The sequence below is a fragment of the Hoplias malabaricus genome, chromosome 7 (genome assembly GCF_029633855.1).
Source record: "Hoplias malabaricus isolate fHopMal1 chromosome 7, fHopMal1.hap1, whole genome shotgun sequence".
Classification (NCBI taxonomy): domain Eukaryota; kingdom Metazoa; phylum Chordata; class Actinopteri; order Characiformes; family Erythrinidae; genus Hoplias; species Hoplias malabaricus.
The window spans coordinates 13,374,268-13,402,030 of record NC_089806.1 but is presented as its reverse complement, the minus strand read 5'-3'; the positions used below and the strand labels follow the sequence as shown (position 1 = coordinate 13,402,030).

General features: G+C 39.8%; 1 protein-coding gene and 1 long non-coding RNA gene across 2 annotated transcripts; one reads left to right on the top strand and one right to left on the bottom strand.

The window, feature by feature from the left end:
- Positions 1–27,403, top strand: mthfd1a (methylenetetrahydrofolate dehydrogenase (NADP+ dependent) 1a, methenyltetrahydrofolate cyclohydrolase, formyltetrahydrofolate synthetase). The gene is made up of 32 exons (XM_066677372.1): positions 1–134; positions 542–737; positions 939–993; positions 1,238–1,414; positions 4,395–4,592; positions 5,087–5,196; positions 8,454–8,538; positions 9,067–9,126; positions 9,213–9,266; positions 9,461–9,597; positions 11,831–11,931; positions 12,766–12,902; positions 13,179–13,290; positions 13,375–13,502; positions 13,955–14,052; positions 14,439–14,582; positions 14,925–15,061; positions 15,540–15,577; positions 15,690–15,797; positions 15,872–15,946; positions 16,112–16,204; positions 16,370–16,504; positions 17,246–17,314; positions 18,175–18,286; positions 18,817–18,956; positions 19,261–19,302; positions 20,257–20,357; positions 21,618–21,795; positions 23,093–23,200; positions 23,448–23,600; positions 25,127–25,214; positions 25,999–27,403. The coding sequence occupies exons 6-31, from the start codon at positions 5,096–5,098 to the stop codon at positions 25,199–25,201; spliced, it is 2,721 nt and encodes a 906-aa protein (XP_066533469.1). The 5' UTR covers positions 1–134; positions 542–737; positions 939–993; positions 1,238–1,414; positions 4,395–4,592; positions 5,087–5,095; the 3' UTR covers positions 25,202–25,214; positions 25,999–27,403.
- Positions 12,057–23,626, bottom strand: LOC136702345 (uncharacterized). Its single transcript, XR_010803913.1, has 3 exons — positions 23,491–23,626; positions 21,604–21,798; positions 12,057–12,185 (listed from the first exon to the last, which is right to left on the bottom strand). It is a non-coding gene; the product is annotated as an uncharacterized lncRNA (long non-coding RNA).
- Positions 27,404–27,763: the final 360 nt, after the last annotated feature.

Here is a 27,763-nt window from a genome sequence, read left to right as displayed (position 1 = left end):
ATTACCCGCTAATGTCCATTGAGCAGGAAATAATCCTAATGCTTTTAATGCTTACAGGGATCTAATGGTGTTCTGCAGAGCCATCGTGGCCAGTGCACAGAAAACGGTTACGCTGAAGGATGGCACCTAGCCAGGTAAAGCACTCTTCTTACTAGAAATATAATTATGACAAAATGACTTGTAAGTAACCCCACATCCGATTTTTCTTATAATTTTCAGCTGCCTCTGTTTCTTGTGTGTGTGTGCCTTTCTGCTCGCTCTCAGTGAAAACTGTAGAAAGCAATAAACTAATGAGTTCAGCAGTGGTGTCAGGTAGTCAGGGCGCCATATTGTGGGGAACGTTAGGATGTGTCTAACGGCCTGTAAGTGAGAAGGGCTCCAAAAATATATATTAAAACTTTTTTTTAGTTATTATTAAACAATTAAACTGTCATCATTAACATAATAGTTTATTTAAAGCGTTTAAACTTATACATTTTAATTAAATTTAAAAAATATAACGTCCAGCGCATCTAATTTGATTCTCCCCCTCTGATTACAGGAAATGGTTCAGTCCACTCTCTCATTGGGTGTTAACTGAAAAGGTGCGTGCAGTGGACGCTGCTACGAGTTGGAAGGAGGGGATATTTTTGCTGTTTAAAGAAAAATCTTGTTATCAAATACAAAAATAAAGGAAGCAGGAAAGGAGAGAGAAAGTAATGGGTGATAATATGTCACCCAGTTTTTCAAGAAGAAAGGTGGGTATAACCTGTGAACGGTGGTGGAAATTAGCCCTGTTTAGCCATTAGTTTAACACTAGTTTTTTTCATATCTCCACAGTTCGTCAGTGTTTACATTTCACTCTTCGTTTAGCCAACATTTAATAAATGCAGGCAATTATTAACAGATATTCAGAGTAAATGAGCTGGTCCCTGCCTCTACACTTTACACTTTACCAGGACAGAGAAAAGCAGCCGCTCCTCCCCATTCCCATGTAACTCCCGGCTGAAGGAGGTGAGCAGCGCCGAGTTCAACCACTTGTCAGTTAACATAATCGGACATGTATTTATTTTATTATTATTAATAAAAAATCTTTAAACTGTATTTAATTTTCATACATGCCGGCAGTTTTTTTTCTGGTTTAGATGGAACAGAATGTCAGTAAAATAGCCAACTGGTTACATTATTATCCATTCTGTATATGATCATGTTCTTTTATATTGAAGTTTGATTTATTTTTAAGTCATATGTTTTCCAGGCGACACTGTGGCGCAGCAGGTAGTGTGGCACTCACACAGCTCCAGGGACCTGGAGGTTGTGGGTTCGAGTCGCGCTCCGGGTGACTGTCTGTGAGGAGTTGGTGTGTTCTCCCTGTGTCCGCGTGGGTTTCCTCCAGGTGCTCCGGTTTCCTCTCACAGTCCAAAAACACACGTTGGTAGGTGGATTGGTGACTCAAAAAGTGTCCATATGTGTGTGTGTTGCCCTGTGAAGGACTGGCGCCACCTCCAGGGTGTATTCCCGCCTTGTGCCCAATGATTCCAGGTAGGCTCCGGACCCACCGTGATCCTGAACTGGATAAGCGCTTACAGATAATGAATGACTGAATTAATTTATTTTACGTTATTATTGTTTGATGTTAATTTTACATTCAATAATTGTACCATTAAAATTACATTTAAACTGGTCTTCATCATTTTTAATATGGAGGTTATAAGCCTTTCATCAAATGCTACATTTTTTAGCAGTGGCATACCCCGGGGTGGTGGGGCCCAGTTTGATATCTTTTCATGGGCCCAAAATCCCTGGCAGCGTCCCCGCAGGTAGTTAATGGGCTCTCAGAATGGACCACTGCTCTTGAGTTTTAAATCATGTGTTTGGCTTTAGTTTTTGACTCCAAGCCCTCCACAACATCTCCAAAAGGGCCCAAATTTAGATTACATGAACGTTTGGCTTAGTGTGCAAGCACTGTTTCAGTACATGCCCTTTATTCTCGGTCCGTATATGAAAACTAAACTGCAAAATAAATCAATTCTGAATAAATATATTTGATGTCATAGAAACCAACATGTCAGTCTAAACAGTTTGGGACTACTCATTTACACTGAAATTGAGTGCTTCGGCCTAGAGGAGCCATAATACAGGGCAGTTAAGTCCCCTTCCACTTATCAATCAAATCCCTAATACCCCATTTAGTGGGACTTTTCCACCGCATGGAGCCTACACGACTCTACTAGACTTGGCAAAATACTTTAATTTCATAGTAGAGAGGGTTTAAAGGGGATGTGGTACATAGAATCACACAGGTTTCGTAAAAGTGGAATTAGGAAAACTATACTAAAAACTAGGGAATAAAAGGGTAAGATGTTCCCTCTGCCTCTAGACTCTATGTAAGGATTTGCACAGAGAACATTTGTAGCTTCATGTCGCCACCTAGTGGGTTTAGTAAAGCACTGTCGAATTAAGTATTCACAAAACCAGATAAATATATTTTAATCCTCTGCCCTGGATAATTAGCAGACAGTACTAAAATATTAAATATCAGCATACTTTTCAGTAATATTCAGATCACTAAAATGTATCTTTGTGCAAGTAGAATCCTCAAGAGCCCAGAAATCACTGCAGATCATGAGCAGAGTATTAGCCAGCTGTTTGTTTGCTTTCCATAGGTTCCTGTAGTCTGTAAAACATCATTTAAAATGTATAAAATTGTATTATAAACGGTTACGGCAGACTTGGTTTAAAGACAGTTAGTGAATTCAAATTGTTTTTTCTTTTAAATGTAAAATATGCATGTCTTGATATTTAAAAGGGTGGCACGGTGGCGCAGTCACACAGCTCCAGGGACCTGGAGGTTGTGGGTTCAATTCCCGCTCCGGGTGACTGTCTGTGAGGAGTGTGGTGTGTTCTCCCTGTGTCCGCGTGGGTTTCCTCCAGGTGACTGTCTGTGAGGAGTGTGGTGTGTTCTCCCTGTGTCTGCGTGGGTTTCCTCCGGGTGACTGTCTGTGAGGAGTGTGGTGTGTTCTCCCTGTGTCCGCGTGGGTTTCCTCCAGGTGACTGTCTGTGAGGAGTGTGGTGTGTTCTCCCTGTGTCTGCGTGGGTTTCCTCCAGGTGACTGTCTGTGAGGAGTGTGGTGTGTTCTCCCTGTGTCCGCGTGGGTTTCCTCCAGGTGACTGTCTGTGAGGAGTGTGGTGTGTTCTCCCTGTGTCTGCGTGGGTTTCCTCCGGGTGACTGTCTGTGAGGAGTGTGGTGTGTTCTCCCTGTGTCTGCGTGGGTTTCCTCCGGGTGACTGTCTGTGAGGAGTGTGGTGTGTTCTCCCTGTGTCCGCGTGGGTTTCCTCCGGGTGACTCTCTGTGAGGAGTGTGGTGTGTTCCCCCTGTGTCCGTGTGGGTTTCCTCCGGGTGCTCCGGTTTCCTCCCACAGTCCAAAAACACACGTTGGTAGGTGGATTGACGACTCAAAAATGTCCGTAGTTGTGAGCGAATGTGTGAGTGTGTGTTCCCCTGTGAAGGACTGGCGCCCCCTCCAGGGTGTATTCCCGCCTTGCGCCCAATGATTCCAGGTAGGCTCTGGACCCACCGTGACCCTGAACTGGATAAGAGCTTACAGATAATGAATGAATGAATGAATTAAATATACTTTAATGGAGAATTTGGGTTACATTTTTCTTTACATTTTAGCTTCATTGGACTTTTAGCTCCAGTACAAAACAAAAGAAGCAAACCTAAGATACTTCAGTAAGTCATTACTTATGTTATAATGTACTTTTTAAAGAATTCAATTCAAGGGTAGTGCTAGACACTAAACCGTTTCTGAGTAATGTTAGTTTGGATCTAGGAATAAAGTTGATTGTAAAGAAGTTTTAATGCGTTGTGAAGTGACTCTAAATGACAGCTGAGTCATTCTGACTTTTAAAGAAATTGTGCTCCGTTAGTCTTTCTGCTCCAGTAAGTTTCAGAAGTCGTCTACAGAAAAAAAGAAACTCCTCCACTGATTGGACAGCTGCCAGGGTTTTGCTGGAGGTAGTCTTTCATTTGTCAAATGAGGGAGCCAAGAGGGTGGGACTTTTCAGTAGAGTTCATAAGGGCGAGTCTGCAGTGGAACGCAGCTACATCAAGCCCCTCCCAGAACCTCAGTACCTCCCTCTTTTCTTGAGAAGAGGAACAACTTACAGCAATAAATAAAGCGAGGAATAGAGGGGGCCTCTCCAGTGAACCAGGAATTCCACACACACAGCTGATAAGTTCTCTGATTGGCTGAGAGTGAGCTAGGCACAGGAACTGCCCACTTCTCTACCACTCCAGCGGCGGTAGTCTCTGTGGAGCTTGTTTTTTTATTTTTTTTTTTGACAGAACCACAAGGGTGTAGAGCTTGCCTAACAAGGCTCAACAGAAGTCTTTTATGTGCTGATTTCCCAGGCTGTCTGGAGCAAGCTGGTATGCTGCGGAATAAGCCAGAGATAAGACTCTGGCCAGTGGGCTGACCGTCTGCACTGACAAAGGAGGAGGAGGCAGCTGTGTTGGGGAAGAAGAGTAACTCTACATGCTCTGTCCTTCAACAGGAGAGCGCTTTGTGTCAGCTTTAACACTGCAGAACACAGAAAAAGCTCGCTGAAGGTGCTTAAAGGGATGACAGAGGGAGTCCTATCCTGCAACTTCAGAAACTTGTGCTCCAAACTTTTATTTTCCTGTTTTAACTTGATACATGACTGCATAAAATATCATTATCCATTAGGAGACAGCAACAGCATTTGTTGTAAATGTACATGCGTTTAATTAACCGTCATTTGTGAAAGCAGTTTTTATTTGGAAAGTGCAGGCCCTAACATTATCATATCACATTTCAGTCTAACTACACATTACACATTTGTGTATACAACAGAGAAGGGGTTGTAATTGAAAGCGTTCATGTTTTGGTCACTGTTGATACGATAAACAGGCAGACGTTTCCTCATACAGAATGTGAACCAAAACCATATATAATTAAATACACAAATAACTGTATAGTTGGGCTGTAATTACCCGGTAGACAGCAAAATGCCAGTAGTAACACAGGACTGTTAAAGGTTAATGAACAATTCCTTGACATTTTCTCCCTGTCTTTTCTTAAGCAGTTGGACATGCTTTTTATCACTGCCATAAGGCTCAGGCCCAGAGCATCAAAGTGCTGGGACTGTCAGCGCACCATAGCAACCGTCATCTCAGGCAACAAGACCTCACAGTGAGTTTGAATTAGTTTAGCACCTTAACATTTAAAATGACTTGTAACATATTCAGAATGGTGCAAAGTGACAGACTTGGTGTCCTATTCAAAATGATTTGATGTACAATGCTTCGTTAAAGAGAAGTTTATCGAGTCCAATTTTTTTATGGTTACAAAACCAGACACCCAATGTTGCAGGTAGTGTCGCAGTCACACAGCTCCAGGGACCTGGAAGTTGTGGGTTTGATTCCCGCTCCGGGTGACTGTCTGTGAGGAGTGTGGTGTGTTCTCCCTGTGTCTGTGTGGGTTTCCTCCGGGTGCTCCGGTTTCCTCCCACAGTCCAAAAACACACGTTGGTAGGTGGATTGGTGACTCAAAAGTGTCCGTAGGTGTGAGTGTGTGTGTCTGTGTTGCCCTGTGAAGGACTGGCGCCCCCTCCAGGGTGTGTTCCTGCCTTGCGCCCAATGATTCCAGGTAGGCTTTGGACCCACCGCGACCCTGAACTGGATAAGCGCTTACAGATAATGAATGAATGAAAGAGATATGAGGTGTTGATAATGATAGTTGTGCAATAATTCATTGAATAGATACATGCAGGGTGTTGCAAGGCAAAATCATACCCAATAATGCATTTTTTGGTTGGTATATTAACTTTATCAGCAGCACATATAAAGATTTTGCAGACTGAGGGACAGATTAATTGGTTGTAATGGATATCATGACCCTTGGATTGCATCACAAACACTGCAAATAAATCTTATTTGTTCACTCTCTCTTCAGTGCAGATTTAAATCCAGATTACTCAGAGTGACTTGGTTTCTATCTTAGTGACTGAACAGAAGACAGTTTGTTAGTGATAGCAGATTCGATTTAGTGAACAAAGTCTGGATGATGTCTGGCTACAACCTTTAAACACAGTGTGTAGCAAGAGTCAAAACATCCAGAGGAGGAAAGGAATTTGCACCAAAATAAAACACATAATTATAGAACAGTTTAGCAGTTTGCTAATGTTATGCTACTAACCCATTTCCAAAAAAGAAATGTTGGAAAGCAATGCCGTGCAAATCATTTAAATCCTGTATATAATTGAAAAAAACACCAAGGCTACATATGTTAATGTTAAATTCAGGAATTTCTTTTTTCTTATTTTTGTTTTAATAATTGCCCATTGAGATTTTGATGCCAGCAACACATTCCAAAACATCCAGGAGTACCACACCTCTCAACAACTGTCTGCAAGCATTTGGGAACTGAGGAGAATATTGTGTAAAATGTTTTCCCATTATTGCTTGTTATAAAATTACACCTGCTCTACAGCTTGGGATGTCCGTTACAGTGACAGTGATGTTTTAAGCACCTGGACTCTCTTACTATAGAGCTGTACAGTTGTAGCCCATGCCGAATGTGGATTGTTTTACTGAAATAAGCAAGGCCTTCCCCGAAATTGTCCCAGACATTGTGTGATTGGCAGCGTGTTGCTCCAGAACCTCTATATGTTGCTCAGCATTAACAGTCATGGATGCTAGCTTTTGAACTCTGCACTTATAAAAACCTGGATGGTCCCTGTCCTCTTTACCCCAGAAGATGCAGCATCCATGATTTCCAAAATGAATTTTAAATTCTGAATTTTTGCCACAAAGGACAATATTCCACTTTGATTTTTTCTTCTTAGTATTTGTTAATGCAGTAACAGACTCTGTTCTCAGACATTGGTGTTTCTGAGCTACAGAAATGTATCTGCCACCTCTGGGCCAGAAGATCACAGCCAGCCGTTATTGGTTATGAGCTTTGTCCCATGCTTACAGAGATTTCTCCCTCTTCCTGAATCGTTAAATGATGTCATGTAGCGTAGATGATGAAACCCCAAGTCGTTTGTTTTTGGTTGAGAATCGTCATTCTTGAACTGTTGCATTATTTGCCCACCTCTTTACTCCTCTGAATTTTTACTCCTAAAAGAAGTTTAAACCAATCCCGTTACGATGTTTTATTTATATATTTAGTGTTATACAGCATTAACACACTTTTTGTTCTCTGTCCCAGTTTATTTGGAAAATGTTGGTGGCATCAAATTCAAAATGGGGTACATTTCTGAAACACCGTACATTTCCAGGTTTAACATTTGAAATATAGTTTGTACTATTTTCAGTTAAATGTGGTAGTGTTTACATTATTAACATATCATAGTGTTATGATTGTATCTTTTCTTTTATTTTATAGATTAAAAATATTCCTATATGGTCTGTCATTATACTAATATTTTTTAAAGGCTAAGCACCAGCTCTATGAAAGTGTCAAACAAATAAATACAGTGGAATTTGAGTTTTAAAAGACTGTTGCCCCCCCCCCCCCCCCCCCCCCCCCCAACGGTGTTCGGAAACTCTAATAGGGGTCTTGCCTGTGACGTAGATGGTGGACAACAACTCTAGAAGTTGCACTTAATCTAATGCAAAATGACGAAAAGGTGTGTTGTTTTTGGCTGCAATCATTCAATGTACAGTGGGACATCTGTGCACAAATGGCCCAAAGATCCCAAAATATCCAGAAAATGGACTAAATTTGTCTACTTTTAAACGGACACTTTGGAAAGGACCATCCGCTCACTCCGTTATCTGTAGCTCATTTCACTGGCGCTTTTCCAACAATATGGGCATGTAAGGACACCAACGAAAGGTGTTCAAGAGCCTCTGTAACATGGAGGTAAACAGGGTAAGGACACTCACTTCACCTGTTTTAGTTGGTGTTAGTTAACGTTAGCTTGACTTGCTAAACTCGGTGTCTCAGATTATACTCGGCTACGTAGCTGCATTACGGAGGTTTATAGTGTCGGATGAATTCGAGTTCGACTTCGATCACATTTACAAGAATAACGGTACCTCTACATTTGAGTTTAGCTTATTGCTAGGCTATTGTCATGAATAATGTTTGTTATTTAGCTAGTTAGATACTGTCATAACAGTCAGTCATAACGGTGTTTTACCGCGGCGTTGTTCAGCGGTTGTCCACCAGTGACGTCACACGGTTACGTTCAAGAATTTCCGTAGCGAGCTCGGGTTTTTCCGTCAATTTAATAAAATTGTCAGTTTTAAAGCAAATTAAGCTGCTATTTTCATTTTAATTCATACTTATATATGTCAGTAACTAAAATAATGTGAAATATTCATGGAGGTCCATTAAGTGGTGCTTAGCCTTTAATGTTTGTTTAAGTTATTTTACATTTTTTTGCCTGTTTTTACAAATGATAAATTCTATATTTACTTTTCTGCACCTTATTAAAGACAGGTGAGGGAGCGCCTGAAGAAGGAAGTAGCCGAGATGAGGAGTCAGCTGCCTGGTTTTAGACCAGGCTTAGTGGTGCTACAAGTCAGTTGGCACTTGTTCTTCTTTTTCTCCTGTATAACCTCCGAAGACAATGATGCAAATAATCTTTTCTTCTCTGAACATCTGAAGCACCTTCCTTCACTATCCTTATTTTTTCCATCTTTCTTTGCTTCAGAAGGTTGTTTGGTAACGTGCTTTTCTTTAATCTTTATTCTTTTTTCTACCATTGCTTATGAATCTTTATAAAAAGTTGATGGACTTTAATTAGAATATTTGTTGGAGTTTAAACTGTGGTTAGTATAGGTTCATGCTCCAGTTTGTTTGTTTTTTTGGTAACCTTATGCTGACCCATAGCAACCCTTAGCTGTGGGCAGTCTGTCATTTTCTATTATCAGTTTCCTTTGCCCTTGAATGGATTAATTTACCTACCTATGCGTTTCTTTAGGATTAATAATAAATGAACTTATTTAATCTTCACACATGTTTCGAAACAGTATTTGTGTTATCAATGTTTAATGTGCTGTTGCATTCAGTGCTATAAATAACTATCATAATCTGCACATGCTGCAGGTTGGAGACAGAGAAGACTCAAACCTCTACATCAGTATGAAGCTGAAGGCAGCAGCTGACGTAGGTTGGGATAAATGTAGCCTTGTTGTTCTTAGACGTTGTGCTGACTCTTTCTACCTTTCTTACGCTCTGTCTGGCTTTTGCAGATCGGAATTAATGCCAACCACATTAGACTTCCCAAGACTGCCACAGTAGATGAGGTAAGCGGAACAGACTCTAACCTACAATTCTCAGCAAAAGATTTGTTTCCTCAGACATCAACATACACCTGACAATTACCTTTAATCAAATGTCATGGCACAATCAAACAGAAGGAAAAAAAGAGACCAACCAATAAATACTGTAACCATATATCATTTGACTGATACAGACGTTACAGTGCTGTTTTCCTCAGGTGTTGTGGAACATAGAAGCAGTAAATGACAACCCTGCAGTCCATGGTATCATTGTCCAATTACCTCTGGATTCCATCAACCCCATAGACACAGAGAAAGTGACCAATGCCGTTTCTCCAGAGAAGGATGTGGATGGGTGAGATAAGTACTCAGTTTTTAACAGGAGCTTGTGTTGGTCCTGAGCCAGAAAAATTAGAATACTATTATTAAAGTAATGCCCTCACATTTAACATAGAAACATACCATTAGACCTACATAGTCTGTCATAAAGCTTTCATAACAATGAATAAACTTCTAGGTTTATAAGCTAAAGCTCTGTAATGGCTAGTTTAATCACGTGTGTTCATCAAGGCTGCTTTTTGTACATTTGGATGTCATTTTTACTCACCCTGAGTTTTGACAGCCGATGCAGTGTGAATAAGTGTAAGTGACTGAGAAGTGAGATTAGGGCTGCGTCGATTAGTCAACGTAATTGATTACGTTCATTTTTTCTTTCTTTCTTTCTTTCTGTGTCAGATTTCATTGTTGCTGCCTCGTTAAATCCCTTTTACACAGAGGAACCCTCTGCTTAAAATTAATTACTTGATAGAATCAGATATTCTTATTACCACTCAGTTCTCTGGTCTGACTTTTTACACCAGGAGAACACCGCCTTTTACACCACAGCCTTTTATACCACTGTAAACCTGTAAATCGTAATTTCCTGCGTAATGGTAATGCAACATTCCGGAGCTCCTTGTACCAAGCAGTAGAAAGTTTTGGGGTAAAGTCTTCATAATTTCAAGTGTTAGGGTTATCTTTCTTAGATTACACGTATGCTTCAGACTTATGAACGCCACTGGCTTTGAGCAGCATCCCTGAGGAGAGGCGGGATCAGCTTTACCTCAGACTTTATCTCAAAACTTTCTATTGCTTGGTACAAGGAGCTCTGGAATGTTGCACTACCATTACGCAGGAAATTACGATTTACAGGTTTACAGTGGTATAAAAGGCTGTGGTGAAAAGGGCAGTGTTCTATTTAATTGTTTGACAATAGATAAAAACAGTAAAATCTTTTTAGTAAAGTCTGAGCAACTCTGTGCTGCTTAGTGAATTTGATTAAAGACAAACAGGATTTCATTCAAAAAGAAAGCATTCTGACCAGAATTACACACTCACCGCCCCATTCCAGCTTAAAAGGACAGTATAAGATTTGGAGTTTTTTGTTCCTCTGGCTTCTTGTAGTGCACATAGTGCCGTTTCTGTTCTGCTGATCCCAGAGCAGCAATGACACAGGCTCTATCCTTCCTATTACAGCTCAGTGAATCATCACAATGATTTTGAAGCTGTAATTTTAAGGTATAAATACAACAATGTTTTCCTTTAAATGGTGCAGCAGCTTACCTCCTGGTTCCACCTTTAAATATTTTGTTTAATCTTAAGTAGTTTGTTTAATCAGAGAAAATAAAATCAGCAGATTAGACGATAGCCCTATCGTACATGTTCAAATCTAGATTAGTGTGTCTTTACTGCATGAATGAGGAATGGTTGTTGTAATCGCTGTTTACGGTGGCCAGTCTAAGCCTCCACTTTTCACAGACAGAGTAAGCTCTTGTGAATAACAGTGTCAAAGAAATAAACATCTTGCCAGGTATTGCAACATTTTTAGCAAGAATTCTTGAGTCTCATACATTTCCTTCCCCAGGAAAAACAAAAGTGTTACTGTTTAAAATTCAAAAACTCAGTCAAGACACCTGACACACATGCTGTTCCCTCCTGTGGTCTAAACGGATCGGGTTCTAGCCCACTTCATCCGGCTCTCCTGTCTACTCTCTCAATGAGAGCTACTCGGCTTAGATCCTGCTTTACTTGTAGACTGGTGTGATGGTAATAGTGCACTGAACTAACTCGTTCCAATAATATTAAAGATTTGACCAGGATAAATGGACCTCATATACCACAGGCATGTACAAAGACATGTACCATGCAAGAACATGAGCCTTTCCTGTGTTTTCTCTCTAAATTAGATAGAAGGTTCCCAGCCAGCTGTGCTACTGAAGGCTTCTATTTGTTTCAAATGGAAACAGCATGCACTTCCATACACTATTTGGGAAGTGCAGGTATCTGAACACCTGTAGAGAGAGAGTTTGAGCTGAAGAGTAAATATTGCTTTTGGCCAAGCTGCCGTGGCTATAAATGTTTCTATTTGCTTGTGCAGCTGCTGTGGATTTCTCAGCATGAACAAAGACAAAGACATAGTTTTCCAGGGGGCTTGTGTCCTAATTTTTTGGATGACTCAAACGTGCCAACTTTGTGGGTAAAGTATTTTGCAGACCCTCTTGATAACCGCAGGTACACTCATGTCGGTTCCGTCTGTGTCCCTCTTCTAGACTGACCAGTATAAATGCAGGGAGATTGGCTCGTGGAGACTTGAGGAGCTGTATTATCCCTTGCACTCCTAATGGCTGCATGGAACTCATCAAGCAGACAGGTGTGACCAAGGCACTTCTACCAATCATTGTCACACCTAATCATTATTTATTATTATTATGCTGAAATATAGTATACAGCAGAATTCCTCTGTTACCTAAAGCTCCTTGGCGGCACCAGTGGTGGCTGGGACCATGGGCACCTGGGTTCACCTCAGCTCATTGTGTCTGTGGAGTTCAGTGTGTTAAATCCAGTTCCATGCCTGATGTGTGGATAGTTAGCCATATTGGAGAATGATTCCACATGAGGGAGCAGCTGAAAGTGGAAAAACAACAGTCCGCTGTAAATATATAACATTAATTTACAGTTTAACGGTGCCACTTTGAGCTGAGCTTGGCTCGAGGATATGAGCGTACTTAATATACAACAACAGTGAGTCAGCAAGCAAATTATATTTTCATGTGTTTTTATTAGCATTATTAGTCAAAATGTTTTTCATAAGAGGGCATCATTCACTTATGTTCATTGGGGATCCTGATTATAACACTGAGAGTGAAATAATTCTGAATAAAATGATTCTGTCCTCTGCCATCAATAGCGTCATTTAGATGTATGAATGAAAATGAACTGTGTCTTCTCTGATTTGTTGTTGTTGTTGTGTATGATGTAACACCACATACACTGCCATACCACTGTAATGTCACTGCTGTGTTGAGGAAAGTAAACATCCCGAGTACTACTGGTTGGGGGGATAGTGTACTGCTGTAAGCTGCTATAGCTAAATGCCTTCAATACATGCTCAAAAACAAATATCAGATACTTACTTGAAGTTAGGCTAAGAGTCCACTTGATTACATTTAATTTTGGTTAATAGTTTATTTAAAATTGTGACCAGGTGTGTCAGTGTCTGGCAAAAATGCAGTAGTGATTGGGCGAAGTAAGATTGTTGGAGCTCCCATGCACGATCTCCTGTTGTGGAACCATGCCACTGTGACCAGCTGTCACTCCAAGACTCCAGACCTTGCTGCACAAGTGAGGCCTCCTACTCTCTTTCTCCCATACTTATACTGCATGGTGTGTGTTTCTGAAAGTGTAATTCACCAATTTTCCAAAATTACTACATAATTAAATGGTTATGATGCATACATAGAAATTACAATTGTTTAGATATGAAATGCTCCATTCTTTAAAACCTAAACAAACCAGAGATTAATGGAAACCGACGTCTTAAGACTCTACTTGCTTTAAAGTCTTGCTCACAGTGATTGCGTTAAGTGGATGCTCATTATATTCTGATGATCCCTGTAGGTGGGAAAGGCAGACATCTTGGTTGTGGGTGCTGGCCATGCAGGGCTGGTGAAAGGTGAATGGGTAAAAGAAGGATCAGTGGTCATCGACTGTGGCATCAATCACATTCCAGGTATTTCTTCAGGGCCTCTTTTTTAACATTAGGTGCCTAATGGAGTTTGTCTGGAACTTCAGCTCAAGTTTTTGCTATCCACAGACAGCGCTAAGCCGGGGGGGACTCGGGTCGTAGGGGACGTACAATACCTCTCAGCTAAAGAAAGGGCAGGGTACATTACCCCTGTCCCTGGAGGAGTGGGGCCCATGACTGTTGTAATGCTGATGGAGGTAGGAGATCAAGAAACAGATGACCTAGCTTTTTTATTTACAGTGATCCTCTTGACAGGGACATTCTAGATCAGCTTTCTTTACTCCGAGTTTGATTTTAATGGAGCACTTTGTGCACGAATATATGCGCGTGTCATTATATAGAAGAGGGCAATATGTGTCTACTGTATCCTAATGATATTTTTGCTATTAAATCTAACTCTAATTTCATGTCTCTGTGATATGTGATGATTTTATCATCTCTGAAATCTTATGTTTATTTTTTACTGCCAGGAAAATCACAACAGAATGATAGAGCCTTCTTTGCCTTCAAGATAAAAGCCATAACATTTCACTTTCTCTTATTCTTAATATTCAAAACAGATCTAATAGTGACACTGATGGTATTAACCATGAAGCTGACATCAGTTATGTACCTTTATCTTACTTTTAATATTCAAATTTCTCTTAAGAATACAGTCAAGAGTGCTAAACAGTTTCTGCAGATGTACATGCCCAGGAAATGGAATATTTCATATACAAAGCTGAAGCCACTTAAGCCTCAGTCAAGGTAAAGTCACTTGCATAACATTCAAAAAGGCTAGGACCTTACCAAAGTTTAGTTCCATTGCTTAGAACAGAAACATAAGCTTTACAAATCAGCTTATGAATGCACACGTGAGGTCAGACCCTTCTAAATCCACCCACATGTGAGGTTATTGTTATGGTTAGGTTAAGGGTTCGGTTTAATCAGTCAGTAATCAAATTTACACATGATGAATTTCTGATTCTGCAACTCCAGTATTCTCTATGACACACAAACTATATAAGTCAGATGTTTTAATATGATAGAACATTTAATTTGTCTGATGTCTGAAGTATTTAGAATTGATTTGGAACTTTTTTTTTGCCCCTGGCCTTTTACAATGATGTCGAAAACCTTCGCTCATATCCTAGAAATCCTATTGGTCTGCTTGCCAAAGAAGTGGGGCTCTTCTCAAACGAAGTGGAGCCATATGGCAGAAACAGTGTGAAGGTGCAGGTGGATGTCTTAAAACGACTGGATAAACAGCCTGGTGGGAAATATGTGCTGGTAACTGGGTAATTTGGCCTCTCACTACTTTCACTTAACACAACTGCAAAATATACACTATTAGATATAGTTAACTAAGGATGTGGGTATTTCAGGCTCCAGAATGTAAAAGCCCCCCTTCCCCCCCCCCCCCCCCTGCACACACACACACACACACACACACACACACACACACTGAATTTTGGTCCAATATATTGAGTTTGGTTACAGAATTTTTTTAGAAATCCTTGGTTTTCTTATGTTTCCGAAGTAAAAAAGAAAGATACACTATACACTTTCTAACTCTGTCTGTGTATCTTCACAGTTTTCTGTTTTCTGTAACTGGATACTGTTATTTCTTACATGGTTAGAATTACACCTACTTCTCTAAGCGAAGACAAGAGGACTGTTACTCTTGGGCTGGCACAAGCTTTAGGAGCCCACCTGAACATCAATGCATTTGCCAGTATTCAACAATCCTCCCCACAATCATGTTTTGGTATCAAAGGTAAATATGTTATATTCCCAATGCTTATATGACGTAATGTGACTTCTTTCTTAAGTACAATATATATCCAAAGAATTCAGCAACATATTAGGACAGTCTGAAGCCTTTGCACATAAGATTATGGTCACCATTCCAAATGACAAGCACTGGTTGCAGCGTATTGAACCTCCCAAAATGGTAGCAGTGTGACTGTTCTATGGCCAGTAAATGTGGGGTGAGCTAGAATGGTGTTTATGACCCAGAACTAATCTGTAACTTCAGTAAATGACTTCACTAAGGATCCTGTGGCAGACAATTCACCTAGCGTAAAGTTGTTTGCAAACTACATGGTGTTACTGCAGCAACAGGAAAAATCCCCTTTGAAATCCCCATAATGTCATGTTGTGTTGGCAGTTGTCAGCTATCCTTTGGACATAAAGTGTATGAAATGTCTATACATGCTATGCTTGAGACTAAGAAATGCTTTGCTCATTCATAGGTGGTGGTGGATATTCTCATATCATACCCATGGAGGAGGTATAATAAGCTGTCGCAAGTCTCTGAGTCTTAGAGTCTGAATTGGTATGAAATGAATCTTTGTCCTCATTGCATTCTATGTTTGTATCAACTTCCTGTCCCTATTTTCCAGGTCAGTCTTCAGCCCCCAGGAGACACAGAGGCTGTTTCTGAGGCCAGCAGCTTGGTGGTGGACACCATCGACGCATACTTTCACTACCAGGCCAAGTATTCTGAAAAGGTTAGATGAGGTCTTGTGTGCATTTGTGGAACTGTGTGTGCTCACGCTTCTCCTGAAATGTCCTTTTCTTGCAGGTTTTATTTGATCATCTCGTGCCTTTCAGAGATGGTCAACAATCCTTCTCACCTTCCCAGATCAACAGACTTCAGGTGAGGTAAAAAAATCTCTACAAATCTGAGCAGCATAGAGTCATGTCTGTATCAGTGCTTCTAAAAATGGCTGTTAATGTGGTTGATATTACACCGTCAGTACACACTGAATGGTGCTAATCTTAAAAATGTTTATAACTCTCAAAAGTTTTGTAACCTCTGCAGAAACTAGGCATTGAGAAATCTGATCCCTCGACCCTGACTCACGAAGAGATGAGCCGTTTTGTCCGATTAGACATCAAACCTGAAACCAAGGTGGTATGTATTAGTACTGGAGTAATTCACAGTAACATTCATTGCCCTTTATTAGCATTAGTGGAATATTAAGTTGATTTGAATGCTTGGTTCTCCAAGTCTTGACAGGATACAAAATATAGGATAGAATGTAGCCTGATGTAAAGAGTAACTGAATATTTGTGACAGGACATTGCTACTCTGAGGAATGAGATCATGGCTGTACTGTCTCTGAGCAGCAGTGTAGAGGACATGAGGGACAGGCTGGCCAGAATTGTGGTGGCTACTAGCAGACATCATGAGCCCATCAACACTGAGGACCTGGTCAGTTTGTGTGATATTCAAATATCTTTGTAAAGGTGTTTGTGATATGGGTGTGATCAGGTAGGTGTCGCCGTCACACAGCTTCAGGAACTTGGAGGTTGTGGGTTCGATTCCCGCTCCGGGTGACTGTCTGTGAGGAGTTGGTGTGTTCTCCCTGTGTCCGCGTGGGTTTCCTCCGGGTGCTCCGGTTTCCTCCCACAGTCCAAAAACACACGTTGGTAGGTGGATTGGCGACTCAAAAGTGTCCGTAGGTTTGAGTGTGTGAGTGAATGTGTGAGTATGTGGTGCCCTGTGAAGGACTGGCGCCCCCTCCAGGGTGTAGTCCTGCCTTGCGCCCAATGATTCCAGGTAGGCTCTGGACCCACCGCGACCCTGAACTGGATAAGAGCTTACAGACAATGAATGAATGTTTGTGATATGGCTGGCAAAAGTCACTTCCCAGAGGTTTTTCATATTATTTGATGGTCATTATACTGACACCTAGTGGCCTGAATGTATCCATGATTTTGTAATAAACTTAGATTTGAAATATTTAAGATGACAAAATCTTGATATGGGAACCCACTATATGATAAACAGGTTAATTCTGGGACAACTAAGTGATTAAACTTAATTTCGGAAAGTTTTTAGAAAGTTGTATAATTAAGCAATGATCACTTGGTAAAAAAAATACTTATTTTGTCTTTAATATCCTATATGTGTGAGTATTTGAGCAAATGTCCAATTATTTTATTATCACAGGGCGTTAGTGGTGTCTTAGCACTACTGCTGGACAGTGCCCTGAAGCCTAACCTGGTGCAGACTTTGGAGGTATGTTTCAGAGTTATGATATAATGTCATATTTTTATCTGCCAGGAAAATACATTTTTAACATATTTCTAAAAACAACATTAAACTATAATAGTGAAAACTTCAGTACACTTGGGATGAGCAGAAATGACAGCGATATTTCAGAACTGATAATCCATTGTCAATACATGACCCAAATAATCCTCTTTTGAAGAGCGTAATTGGTAACTGATGAACACTGAATGTGACATCAGACACCAAGCTCCATGTGAAATATTCCCATAGCTTACAGTTAATGAGTATGTTAACAAGGGTGTCACATATCAAATATTGCTCCTCATGGGTCCCCAGATCTTAAAACACAGCTTCAAATGCATGTGTAGTTATTAAATTAGTGTCAGAAGCAAGTGCTTTATCTTGGAGTTACTGAGGTCTTATGGGAGATGAACAGTCACTGCACATTTGTGAGTGATAAACACCATCTGTGTTATTTTTATAACTGTTTCTGTTACAGAACCCCAAACAGGGATTCAATGTGAACAAGCAAGTGGAGACATTCATTATAGTTCCATTATATTTCTATATATCAGCATGTTAGTGTTTTTATTCATGCATTTCTACAGATCACATGGTTCCATGTTCATTCGGGGAGAGTACTGGATCCAGCTTTTTTTTTTTGTTGTTGTATGTTGTATGCAGATCCTCACAGCAAACTTGGACACGTTTGAATAGATACTTATTGATTTCTGATGAAATACTGTATGAGCAGGTGTTTCCAAACTCTTGGATAAATATTATATGTTGTTAGCAAAGATGTTTCTTACCAATTACATTGCATACATAACACATTCTGTATATCTCTCACACTCTCCCTCTCTCAGGGGACTCCAGTATTTGTTCACACTAGTCACTCTGCTGATAGCGCCTATAGCAGTGCATCCGTAGTGGCAGACAAAATTGCGCTGAAATTGGTGGGCCCCCAGGGCTTTGTAGGTAAGACTTATTCTGTCAATCAATTCCTACAAGACTACAATACATGATTAAACCTAAAAAAATGTTAATAATATCACTGCAGTTATAGCAAAACCTTATAACCCCATTTTGATTTGTTTTTTATAATATATATACAGGGGGTCCTCGACTTACGACGTTGATCCGTTCCTACGTTGCGTCGTAAAACGATTTTCGGTGTAAGTCGGAACATACGTACATACTGTACGTAAATAACATACTGTACGCAATTATATCCTAACACCTATCCCGAGCCGTGTAACCGTGAATTCTTCCGCCACGCACACCAAACACGAAGTTCGCGTTACGACGTTTACGATGCAAAACCACTTCAGTCGAAACAAGGCTTTATACAGTAAATGGGAGATGTGTCGTAACCACGAAACATCGTAACCCGAGGACTTCCTGTGTGTGTGTGTATATATATCTCACAACAACCATAAACCCTGTATTTATATTTCATAAATGAACAAACTTTCACAAGAATTTTGTGCTCCTAAACACTGCATCAGTCACAGAGACTGCTCACGGTGCGAACACTGGCTTGGAGACATTCTTCAACATCAGGTGCCGCACTTCCAGCCTTCAGCCAAATGTGGTGGTGCTGGTAGCCAATGTCCGAGCCCTCAAGATGTATGGGGGTGGCCCCGGGGTGAGTCACACCTACAGACACATTTACAGCCTGTCCAGAGCACCAATGACCTTAATCTCTTCCAGCAGAGGTGTGAGATTACACCAATTCCATGCCTGAGAGAAGAATCCTTACATCATTAAAGGCTCGTCAGTGTAATTAAGCTGCATAGTCCACCCACACACTCCCCTTCCGTCCATGTGGATGTGTTAATAATGTACAGTACTTTTCCTTGCATGGAGAAGTCTCCTGGGCTGTATGGCTCAGTGAATGTGTTTCAGAGATGGAAAAGACAGTGAGTGTATTTATTCTTTCTTACATTTAGGTCACAGCAGGCTTTCCTTTGCCTAAACAGTATTCCGAGGAGGTAAGCTCCAATGACAAAACATTTCACTCTAACTTTGTGCCTAGTTAGTTAATAATGTTCTTATAAAAATAAAATAAATATTTGGTAGTGTCTGGTACTTGTTCATTATGTGTCACTGTGTAGTCTTTACTTTCCTCTTCCTTTTCATTGTTGGCGTATGTGTATTATACATATCTATTAACCTCAAAATCCAAGAAGTTATTGTCTAAGAATCTATTTCATTTCTTCCATGATATGACCACGAACCGTCAACAATTGACATACATTTAAAACAACCAATCAAAGAACAGTTTTTTTGCAGTGAGATGTGGTTTGAATGCTTTTAAATTGTGTTTAATATTTATCTCAGTGACTTTATTGCTGTTGGAAATGCTCAGTCACAGCACACACACACACATATACCTGGTAAATATTTTAAGAACTGAAAACCCTCTGCACACAATTGTATTCACACTGGCAACCATTGAATGATTGAAAAAACCAGCTTAATATCCAGATGATATCAGGCTCCAGTTTTCCATGTTAGTGAACATGACCTGTTTGTTCTAAGTGTTTGTACTTCCTGCTGTGCTTCTCAATTGTAGCTTTTCTAAGTTATGATAAGTTCCATTTCTACTTGTGTGTTCTCTCCTTTGTAAACCTACACTTGAATAAATCCTGCACATGCATCCAGCCTCTGCATCACCCACGTTAGTGTTATTTAGCCACAGATATTAAGAAGCCAATGAAAAGGTTTCACAAAGATACAAATCAATACAGACATTTGCATGTGTTTGCGATCAGTTCTTCTTCTTCTTTTTAATATATTTTGATTCCCAGTTGACTTCAAGATGTTTAGAATATGGTAGATCAGTATTTAGAATGAAGTATTCATGTCCTGCTCTTCTGAAGCTAGTAGGTGTGAGGAGAAGAGAGGTGGGTGGTGTGAAATAATGTCTTCACTCTGCCCTATAGAACCTCGAACTGCTGGAGAAAGGTTGTGCTCATCTGAAGAGACAAGTGGAGAGCGCCAGAGCATATGGATTACCAGTCGTGCTGGCTGTCAACACCTTCAGGTTTGCATCAAATTGGTCCTTAGATATATTTCTTTACATGCTACTGAAAAAGTTTTCTGTTCTTTTTTCTTTGGGCTCTAGATTTGAACTTTTTTTGGATATTAAATACCATATGATTTAATTCAGAGGGTCCTAAAACAATCCTGTTGACTCCATACATATATCCATGGGTTTCACCTGACGTCACTGTGTAGAGTAGCCACCATATTAAAGACCTGCTCATTACTCAAACACACAAGATAATAAAACCTATTATACTGCACCCAGTCAGTAATTAGATGCTAATTCAGCAGGGAAACATGGCCCTTATAACTCAGTAAAAATTGTTTTCAACATACAACACACCATGAGTGCGGTAGCCAATAATTTATAACCGACACTCTGCCATACTGAGGGCGTAGGGAGACGTTTGGGTTTGGCCTTGGCTTTGCTGCGGCGTGGAAACATCTCTCATTGATCATTCATATTTTCAGTCTACCACAACTGCTTTATTACGTTTTAAGTCACACCAGAGAAACATGTAGACAGTCACAATAATCAGATTATTTACCCTCTAAACAGGGTAGAAGGAGTCAGACAAAGTATATGTGGTTTGTGTCTGTACACTCTTACGATTTATATCTATAAAATTATTACTGAAGCTTGATTACGACTGAAGAGCAGAGAAACACATTCTGAAGTGCTAATAGTTTTCTATTAAATCCTATGATGCTAATTTGGCTAAACAGTTTTAACAGATCTTTCTCCTTGTTATGCTGCACTGCTGGATCCTTTATGCCCCTGATGCAAAGAAGCGGTGGTCGCCTGCACTTCTGAGTGTTATAAGACTCTCTCCAGTGTGGGGAGAAGATAAATGTATCTGTTTATATTAGTCATGTGCTCTGAAATCAGACAATCAGTCCCCGTCATGTGACTTCAACCTATGGATACACTAATCAGTGGTAATATTACAGTGACCTTCTTGTTTCTACCTATTTTGTTTATCCCTTTTCATCAGCTCCACTGACCAAGTAGAATCACTTAGTAGTTTTACAGACTGTAGACCATTTGTTGGTCTGCATACATTTGTTAGCACTTTTCTCCTATCCTTCAGTAGTCAGGACCCCCACAGTGCAGCTATTTTTTTGGATGGAAGTCCACTGCAGTGACAATAACAGAGTGTGTGTTGCTTTGGCACAAGTCTACCTTAGACTGTAATCTATGTTTATGATTATTGTGATTCAGATGATTTTGTAATCTTTTGTACCTTCTTAATCACAGTTTTGACACGAAGGCTGAACTGGAGTTGGTGTGTAGCCAAGCAAGACAGGCTGGGGTGTTGGATGCAGTGCTGTGTACTAACTGGTCTGATGGAGGCGCTGGAGCACTGGCCTTGGCACAAACTGTACAGAGAGCAGCTGAGCTACCCAGTCCATTTCATTCCCTCTGTGACCTGCAGGTGCTTGATAAAGAAAATGTGGTGTAATCCATTTTAACACAGCATTGTAACAGCATGATATGCATAAAGACATAATTGTGACATTGTGAATAAGAGTAACAAGCATGAGTCGAAAGCAGTGGCTCCTGGTAAAAAATATTTTAGGTGAGGCTGTTTGTGCCACATTGTCTGTTTCAGAAACTATCCCAATATGTGATAGACACACACCAGAACACAGAAAAGGTGTCATATTTAATTGACATTTAAAAACAAATCATCAGTATAGAGCTGCAGTTTATTTGCATTTTGTTAACTACTAATGTGCTCAGATACAAGGTACATTACATTAAATTAATCATTACATTTCAGTCCTGTGCAGAAATATACAGATATATTAGCCAAAAAAGTGTGTGCACTGTGAACTGTAAGTGGAGGACAGGAAGTGATTTTAAACCTGAGGAACTCTATCATACACTCTCATAAAGCCTATAGTTGTTTAATAAACTATTGTTCAAAATCATTTCAACAGATAAACCATGAGAAGCTTTTATCATGTACCAACTGTTGTTGTTCATGAGGGAGAAAATACAAGAATTTGACTGGAAAACTGCAGCATTCACGTGCTTGAAAATAACCTGTTGAATTGGAGGGTGTCGGTATCATGTGCCCCTGAGTAATCACCTGTAACCGTTAAGTGTCCTTAATCCATCATCACTGACTCCAGCTGGGGCGATAGACTAAGCGCCCTGAGGTGTCTCAGTTTAGGAAGCTAAATGGCAGAATTTATATTTTCCCTTAGCAACAGTTTTTGTAGGCTGTGCTTTTCACGCAATGCCGCAGCGCAGCCAACAGAAAATTGACATTATTTCCACCATAGAGAGCCATGCCCTAGTGCCCTCTGTTGACTGGTTTAAGGGGAACATATTTGTGCATTCTGATGGTCTACCATCAGTTTTATTTTTCACATATAATTCATTAACTATACATTTTTTTATTAGGAAAGCATTTAGTTTATGATCACTCTGGACATGGAGCATTTTTAAGTCAGATTTGTATTTCTCCTTCTATGATCAGCCCTGCTTTCACAATGTGCCCTTGGAGACTCAATTAGCACCTCTTACACCTCTCACTAACCCTAGCTGTTTCATTATCAGCCTATATTTAACAAGCAAAAAATCCTCATAGACAAGTGTTAAATATAACTTGCAGGGAAAGAGTGACGTCTTATAACTTTAAAATTGCAGCAATAATTATGTTTAATACAGTAATAGACTTTTTACACTGTGATTGCTGAACTTTTATTAATGTTATCTTATAGTTGCCAGCCATAAGGAGGATTCAGAAAGTGGCACAGAAGGTGTATGGAGTTAAAGATGTAGAGCTCTTACCAAAAGCCAAAGAGAAGCTTGCGCTTTATACGAAACAAGTGAGTCTCCCCCAATTTACACTTTAATAGATTAATTTCATACTGTATAACTTGTAGTAATATTTCTCAAGTTGTGTAAACACAGCTTTAAAATACAACTACATTTCTAAGACTAATGCAGTTTATACATGGTATTAAACATGCCATGGAGAAGAATATTGATCTTGTCTACTATTATATTTTCATACAGGGTTTTTAAGAGCCAATATAACTTAAAAATTTCAACAAATGTGCTTATTTCTTAAAGGGCTTTGGGAATTTTCCAGTTTGCATAGCTACTACCCACTTACCTTTGAGTAAAGATCCAGAGTTGAAGGGGGTGTCCACAGATTTTATCATGCCAATTACTGACATCCACGCCTTTGTGGGTGCCGGCTTTCTCTCCATTCTGGCAGTCACGGTATGTTTTTCAGCTTTTGTTGTTCCTAAGGCCATCTGTCATTAAAATACATTTTTGTGATTTCTGTGCAAAACAACATTTTTTGATAAAACCAACTTTGAGTTCAGTGTTCAGTGCTGTTGAGGTCTGGGCTCTGGTAGGGGCTTCTTACCTATTTAAACACTTAGATTAAAGCTTAGACCTGAACTCTATCCTCCCTTTTACCTAAAGATGAAATTCAGATTTACTTTCTGCTATCTCTCAAAGAGGAAATCTTTAAAAGCAACATAGATTATTCTGGAGAACGGCTGTCCCAGGAAAGCTCATCCCCTTTTGTTCATTCAGAAGCTTTGCATGTCTTAAGTTGAATAGGTATGTTTGAAAAAGAAGCCAGCCATAGCTTGTTCAAGGTTGAAATTTAACTCATCTAGGTTTTTATTCATTGTTTGAATTATCACAGAAACTCATTTGTAACTCAAGCTGGTTAGTTTTGTAGCACTTTGGGTCTGTGTTTACTTTCATGCAGTTAGTGGTCTGCTGAGTTTGGAGTCAGTTCCTCCTTAATTTTAAAGTAAAATTAAGTCAATATGACCCACCTACAGAGCAAGAATAGAACTACATCCTCACCTCTTTTCATGCTTTTCAAAGTTCAGAGGTGTCTCCACCCCCAAACACCTCCACATGTTGTTTCTTTGCCATTGCTGAGTAGGCAACAAAGGGAGAGAGCTCCTGAGCCAGTTCGCAACCCAGACTCTAAGTTTGTTTCCCATTTACTGAGCCAGGGCTGCATCCAAAAACTGGAGGATGTGCTAATATATGACACACTAGTGCTGCTTGATTATGGCAAAAATCATCCATCGTGATTATTTTGGTCAAAATTGCGTTAAAAAAGGATGGACAGTGAGTGTAGAAACAAGGAGGTGATCATAATATTATAGTTAATCTGCAGTTTACATTGTCATTAGGTGAAATGTTATTTATTTGACAAATCACTGAGATCATATATCAAGAAAACAAAAATCTTAATTTAGCATGGACCCAGAAGCCAAATGATCGGATTGAGGGTCAGTTTCAGTCTGCCCCTACAGCCAGCTTGTCAACGGGATGAGTCAACTGTGTTGATTAGACCGAGAGAATGTGGCTCACATTGGTCACGTATGTAGTGGATATTTTTATCTGGACGCGTTGCTAGGTTGCAAGACTGCGCAGACCATGAGCCCCTGGACGCCTCAGCTACTATTAGTCCTAGTGACCTTAGCATGTTTGTGTGTTTTATTAATCACACCTTTGTGTGTGTCCTCACTAATCTAACCACAGGCTTCTGTGATTTTAAGAGCTGCACACATACGTCAGTGGCTAATCTGGGCTTCTGTGTGGTACAGAGCAGATGGTGTTATGGACATGGTGCTGACCATTTTTCTTCTGTTAATTACAGGAAGATTTCATTCATCTCTGATAAAAGCCAAGCTTTAAATTTATAGATGCAATTTGCCTGTTTCTTCTGTGATTTATTAAATTATATCCACTTTCCGTAAACTGTGTAACAGGAAAATGACTGTGCTGAAGATCTCACACGGCCCTGGTTTCATGGCAACACTAACCTGTATAGTACCAGCCAGTAGCTGCACTGTTTGGGTAAGTTGTCCAGTGAAAAAGACCATTTTGGGATTAAAAATAATGATTGCTTATGCATTAAACATATATATATTTAAATAGATGAATCTGAAATACTTATGTAAGTTCAACTTCACATTATGCCAGTAATTGATGTTTCTGTGCCAGTCAGTGCTGCTTTAGTCGAAGCTAGTCGCAGTACAAATAATGTCAGGGCATATTCTGAAAAGCTCTGAATATGTAACACCAAAAAGCATTCGCCTCATTCACACTGCACAAACTGATTCAATGTGAGTGAAGAAAACCCCATGAGAATCAGATCCCGTCTGCTGTGGCTGTTAAAACTATTCAGCTCTCGTCTGTTCATACACAGTAAAACACATCATATTTTCTTCCTTTAAAGAACTGAGCGAAAGAGGCCACATTCAGAATAGCTTAAGCGCTTCCCTGAATAAAATGCATTCATCATTAACCGCTTCTCTGTATTATCCAGCCTGTCTGTCACTAAAAACCAACTGCAGCTCTGAATCTGAGGAGGCTAAAAATATCCTGATCAGGTGAAGAGCCCTATAAAGGTATCAGGGATTAGGACCCAAAATGTAGCTCTTAAAGGATACTACCCTTTACCTTTTCCACCAAGATGAGAACAAATTATTATTGCTTGCAGCTGCTAACGCTAATCTCTGGTTTGTACAGCACTAGGCAAACACCAGAGACATTATTTTAACAGCTGGTACTGTATTTACAGATTGCCTTTATTAACATTTGCATGTTTAATTCATTTCTTTCTATTTCTCTTTCTCAGTAATGGTTTCTTGGAAGCTGCATGTCCTTTCAGAACCGTAGTGCTGAGTTGTCTTCTCAAGGTGGAAGGATGGACACACACCTGTGGATTTTATCTAAAGCTTGATTCTTCTCTTAACTCTCCGAGGTGAAAGTATTGTTTTTCAGATGAGGACTGGTTTGGTGGTTTGTTGTGATTTTATTTTATTTTTTTTAGCTTTATCTTTTAAGCTAATGTTGGAAACATATCCCATCTTTATGCATATTTAATCTATTCAGAAATATCTTCTGATTGCTCTTTATTTTTGGGGGTGTTCTGACATTGCATCTAAAGACTTACTGATTGAAAATGAATTGGATTAATTTGTCAGTAGAGTTCTTTCTGCTTTGTAGCCTTCATGCTAAATACATCAAAGGTGAGGCGAGGTTTTCTACACTCCTCAAAGTTACATAGTACAGTTTCTGCAGTGCTGAGCCCTGAGTAGCATTGACAGAGGTTCAGTTCTCTCTGTTACAGGTCACTGAAGTGTCACGACAATTTTAAAGGTTTCATTTCAAGGTAAAAATGTTATGTTCTTTTAATTGAAAGTATAAAGAAAACATTGTACATTTCCAAACTGAGAAGTCCATTTTGAATGTGATGCCATCAGTGTGTTGGTGTGTTATGGGTTTTCATTTTCAATTATAGGGTTTTATTTGTGTCCTTAATCCATCTTAAATAAGCTCAGGTTCAGAGAAGGTGAAGGGCTTCTAGACCTGGTTAACATTTGCAGGTTTTAACTTTCAGTTTTAGATGCAGCAATGAACCATGGTTTTAGAAGTGACTCTGAGCCTCGGCAGTGATGTTCTCTACAGAAATACAGGTTTTGGGCTTCGTCCGATTTCTTCCGATTCTATTAATTCCTCTAAATTAAAACCATCTTTTTATGATGTTATGCATTGTACATGAAGAAATCCCCTGGTTCCTTACTATTTGAGGTTAGGAAATGTCATTCTTGAATTGTCGCTGTATTTGTTTTTCACAGAACCCCTCCCCATCTTTACTCAGCCCCTCCGAGACACTCCTTTTAAACCCAATTCCCTACTAACATTTTTTTTTAATGATTATTTTTATTTTTGGATAATTACTCATCAGTGTTTTGTGGGCCCTCGCTGCTTGTGTGAAAATTGTTGCTAGCATCAAATTTAATATGTGCATACATTTCTCACAAAACAACAACAAACATGTTTTTAATTGTCTTTTTAGAATCTTAAGGGCAAACAGGGTTTAAATGCATTGAACATCGTTGTATTTTGTTATTATTTACATTTTGCACAGTGTTTCAACGGAAATGGTGGTGTGTAAAGCAATCACTGTTCTTAATGTTTTGAGTTGGGGCATTTGTATGGCGTCAACAGAATCCATAACCAATAAATGTCATTTTGTAATTGAGAAAACCGTCATTAATATTGAGAGTTATAAAAACAGGTTTATAAACAGAATATTTCCTGGAGGAATCCGTTTTTACTTACATTCCACCTTTTCTCAGTCTCGCTTTCGCCTCCAGAACTTTCTCGCTTTTGAATTTTGACGGTGTTGGGATCTAGACAGTCATTGGCTGCTAAAGTTAAACCCCGCCCACCCAGCAGATTCTGCACACCCTAACCCTGATCGCAAAATGACTCTAAGCCTCTATGAGGAACTGTGCATTACTAAAAGACATAATCGTTAATAAATATTTGATATGGCTTACCTGTGTTTGTCGGTCGGTCTTTTTCTAGTCAGGGTAAGATTGCCGCGCTCTCGG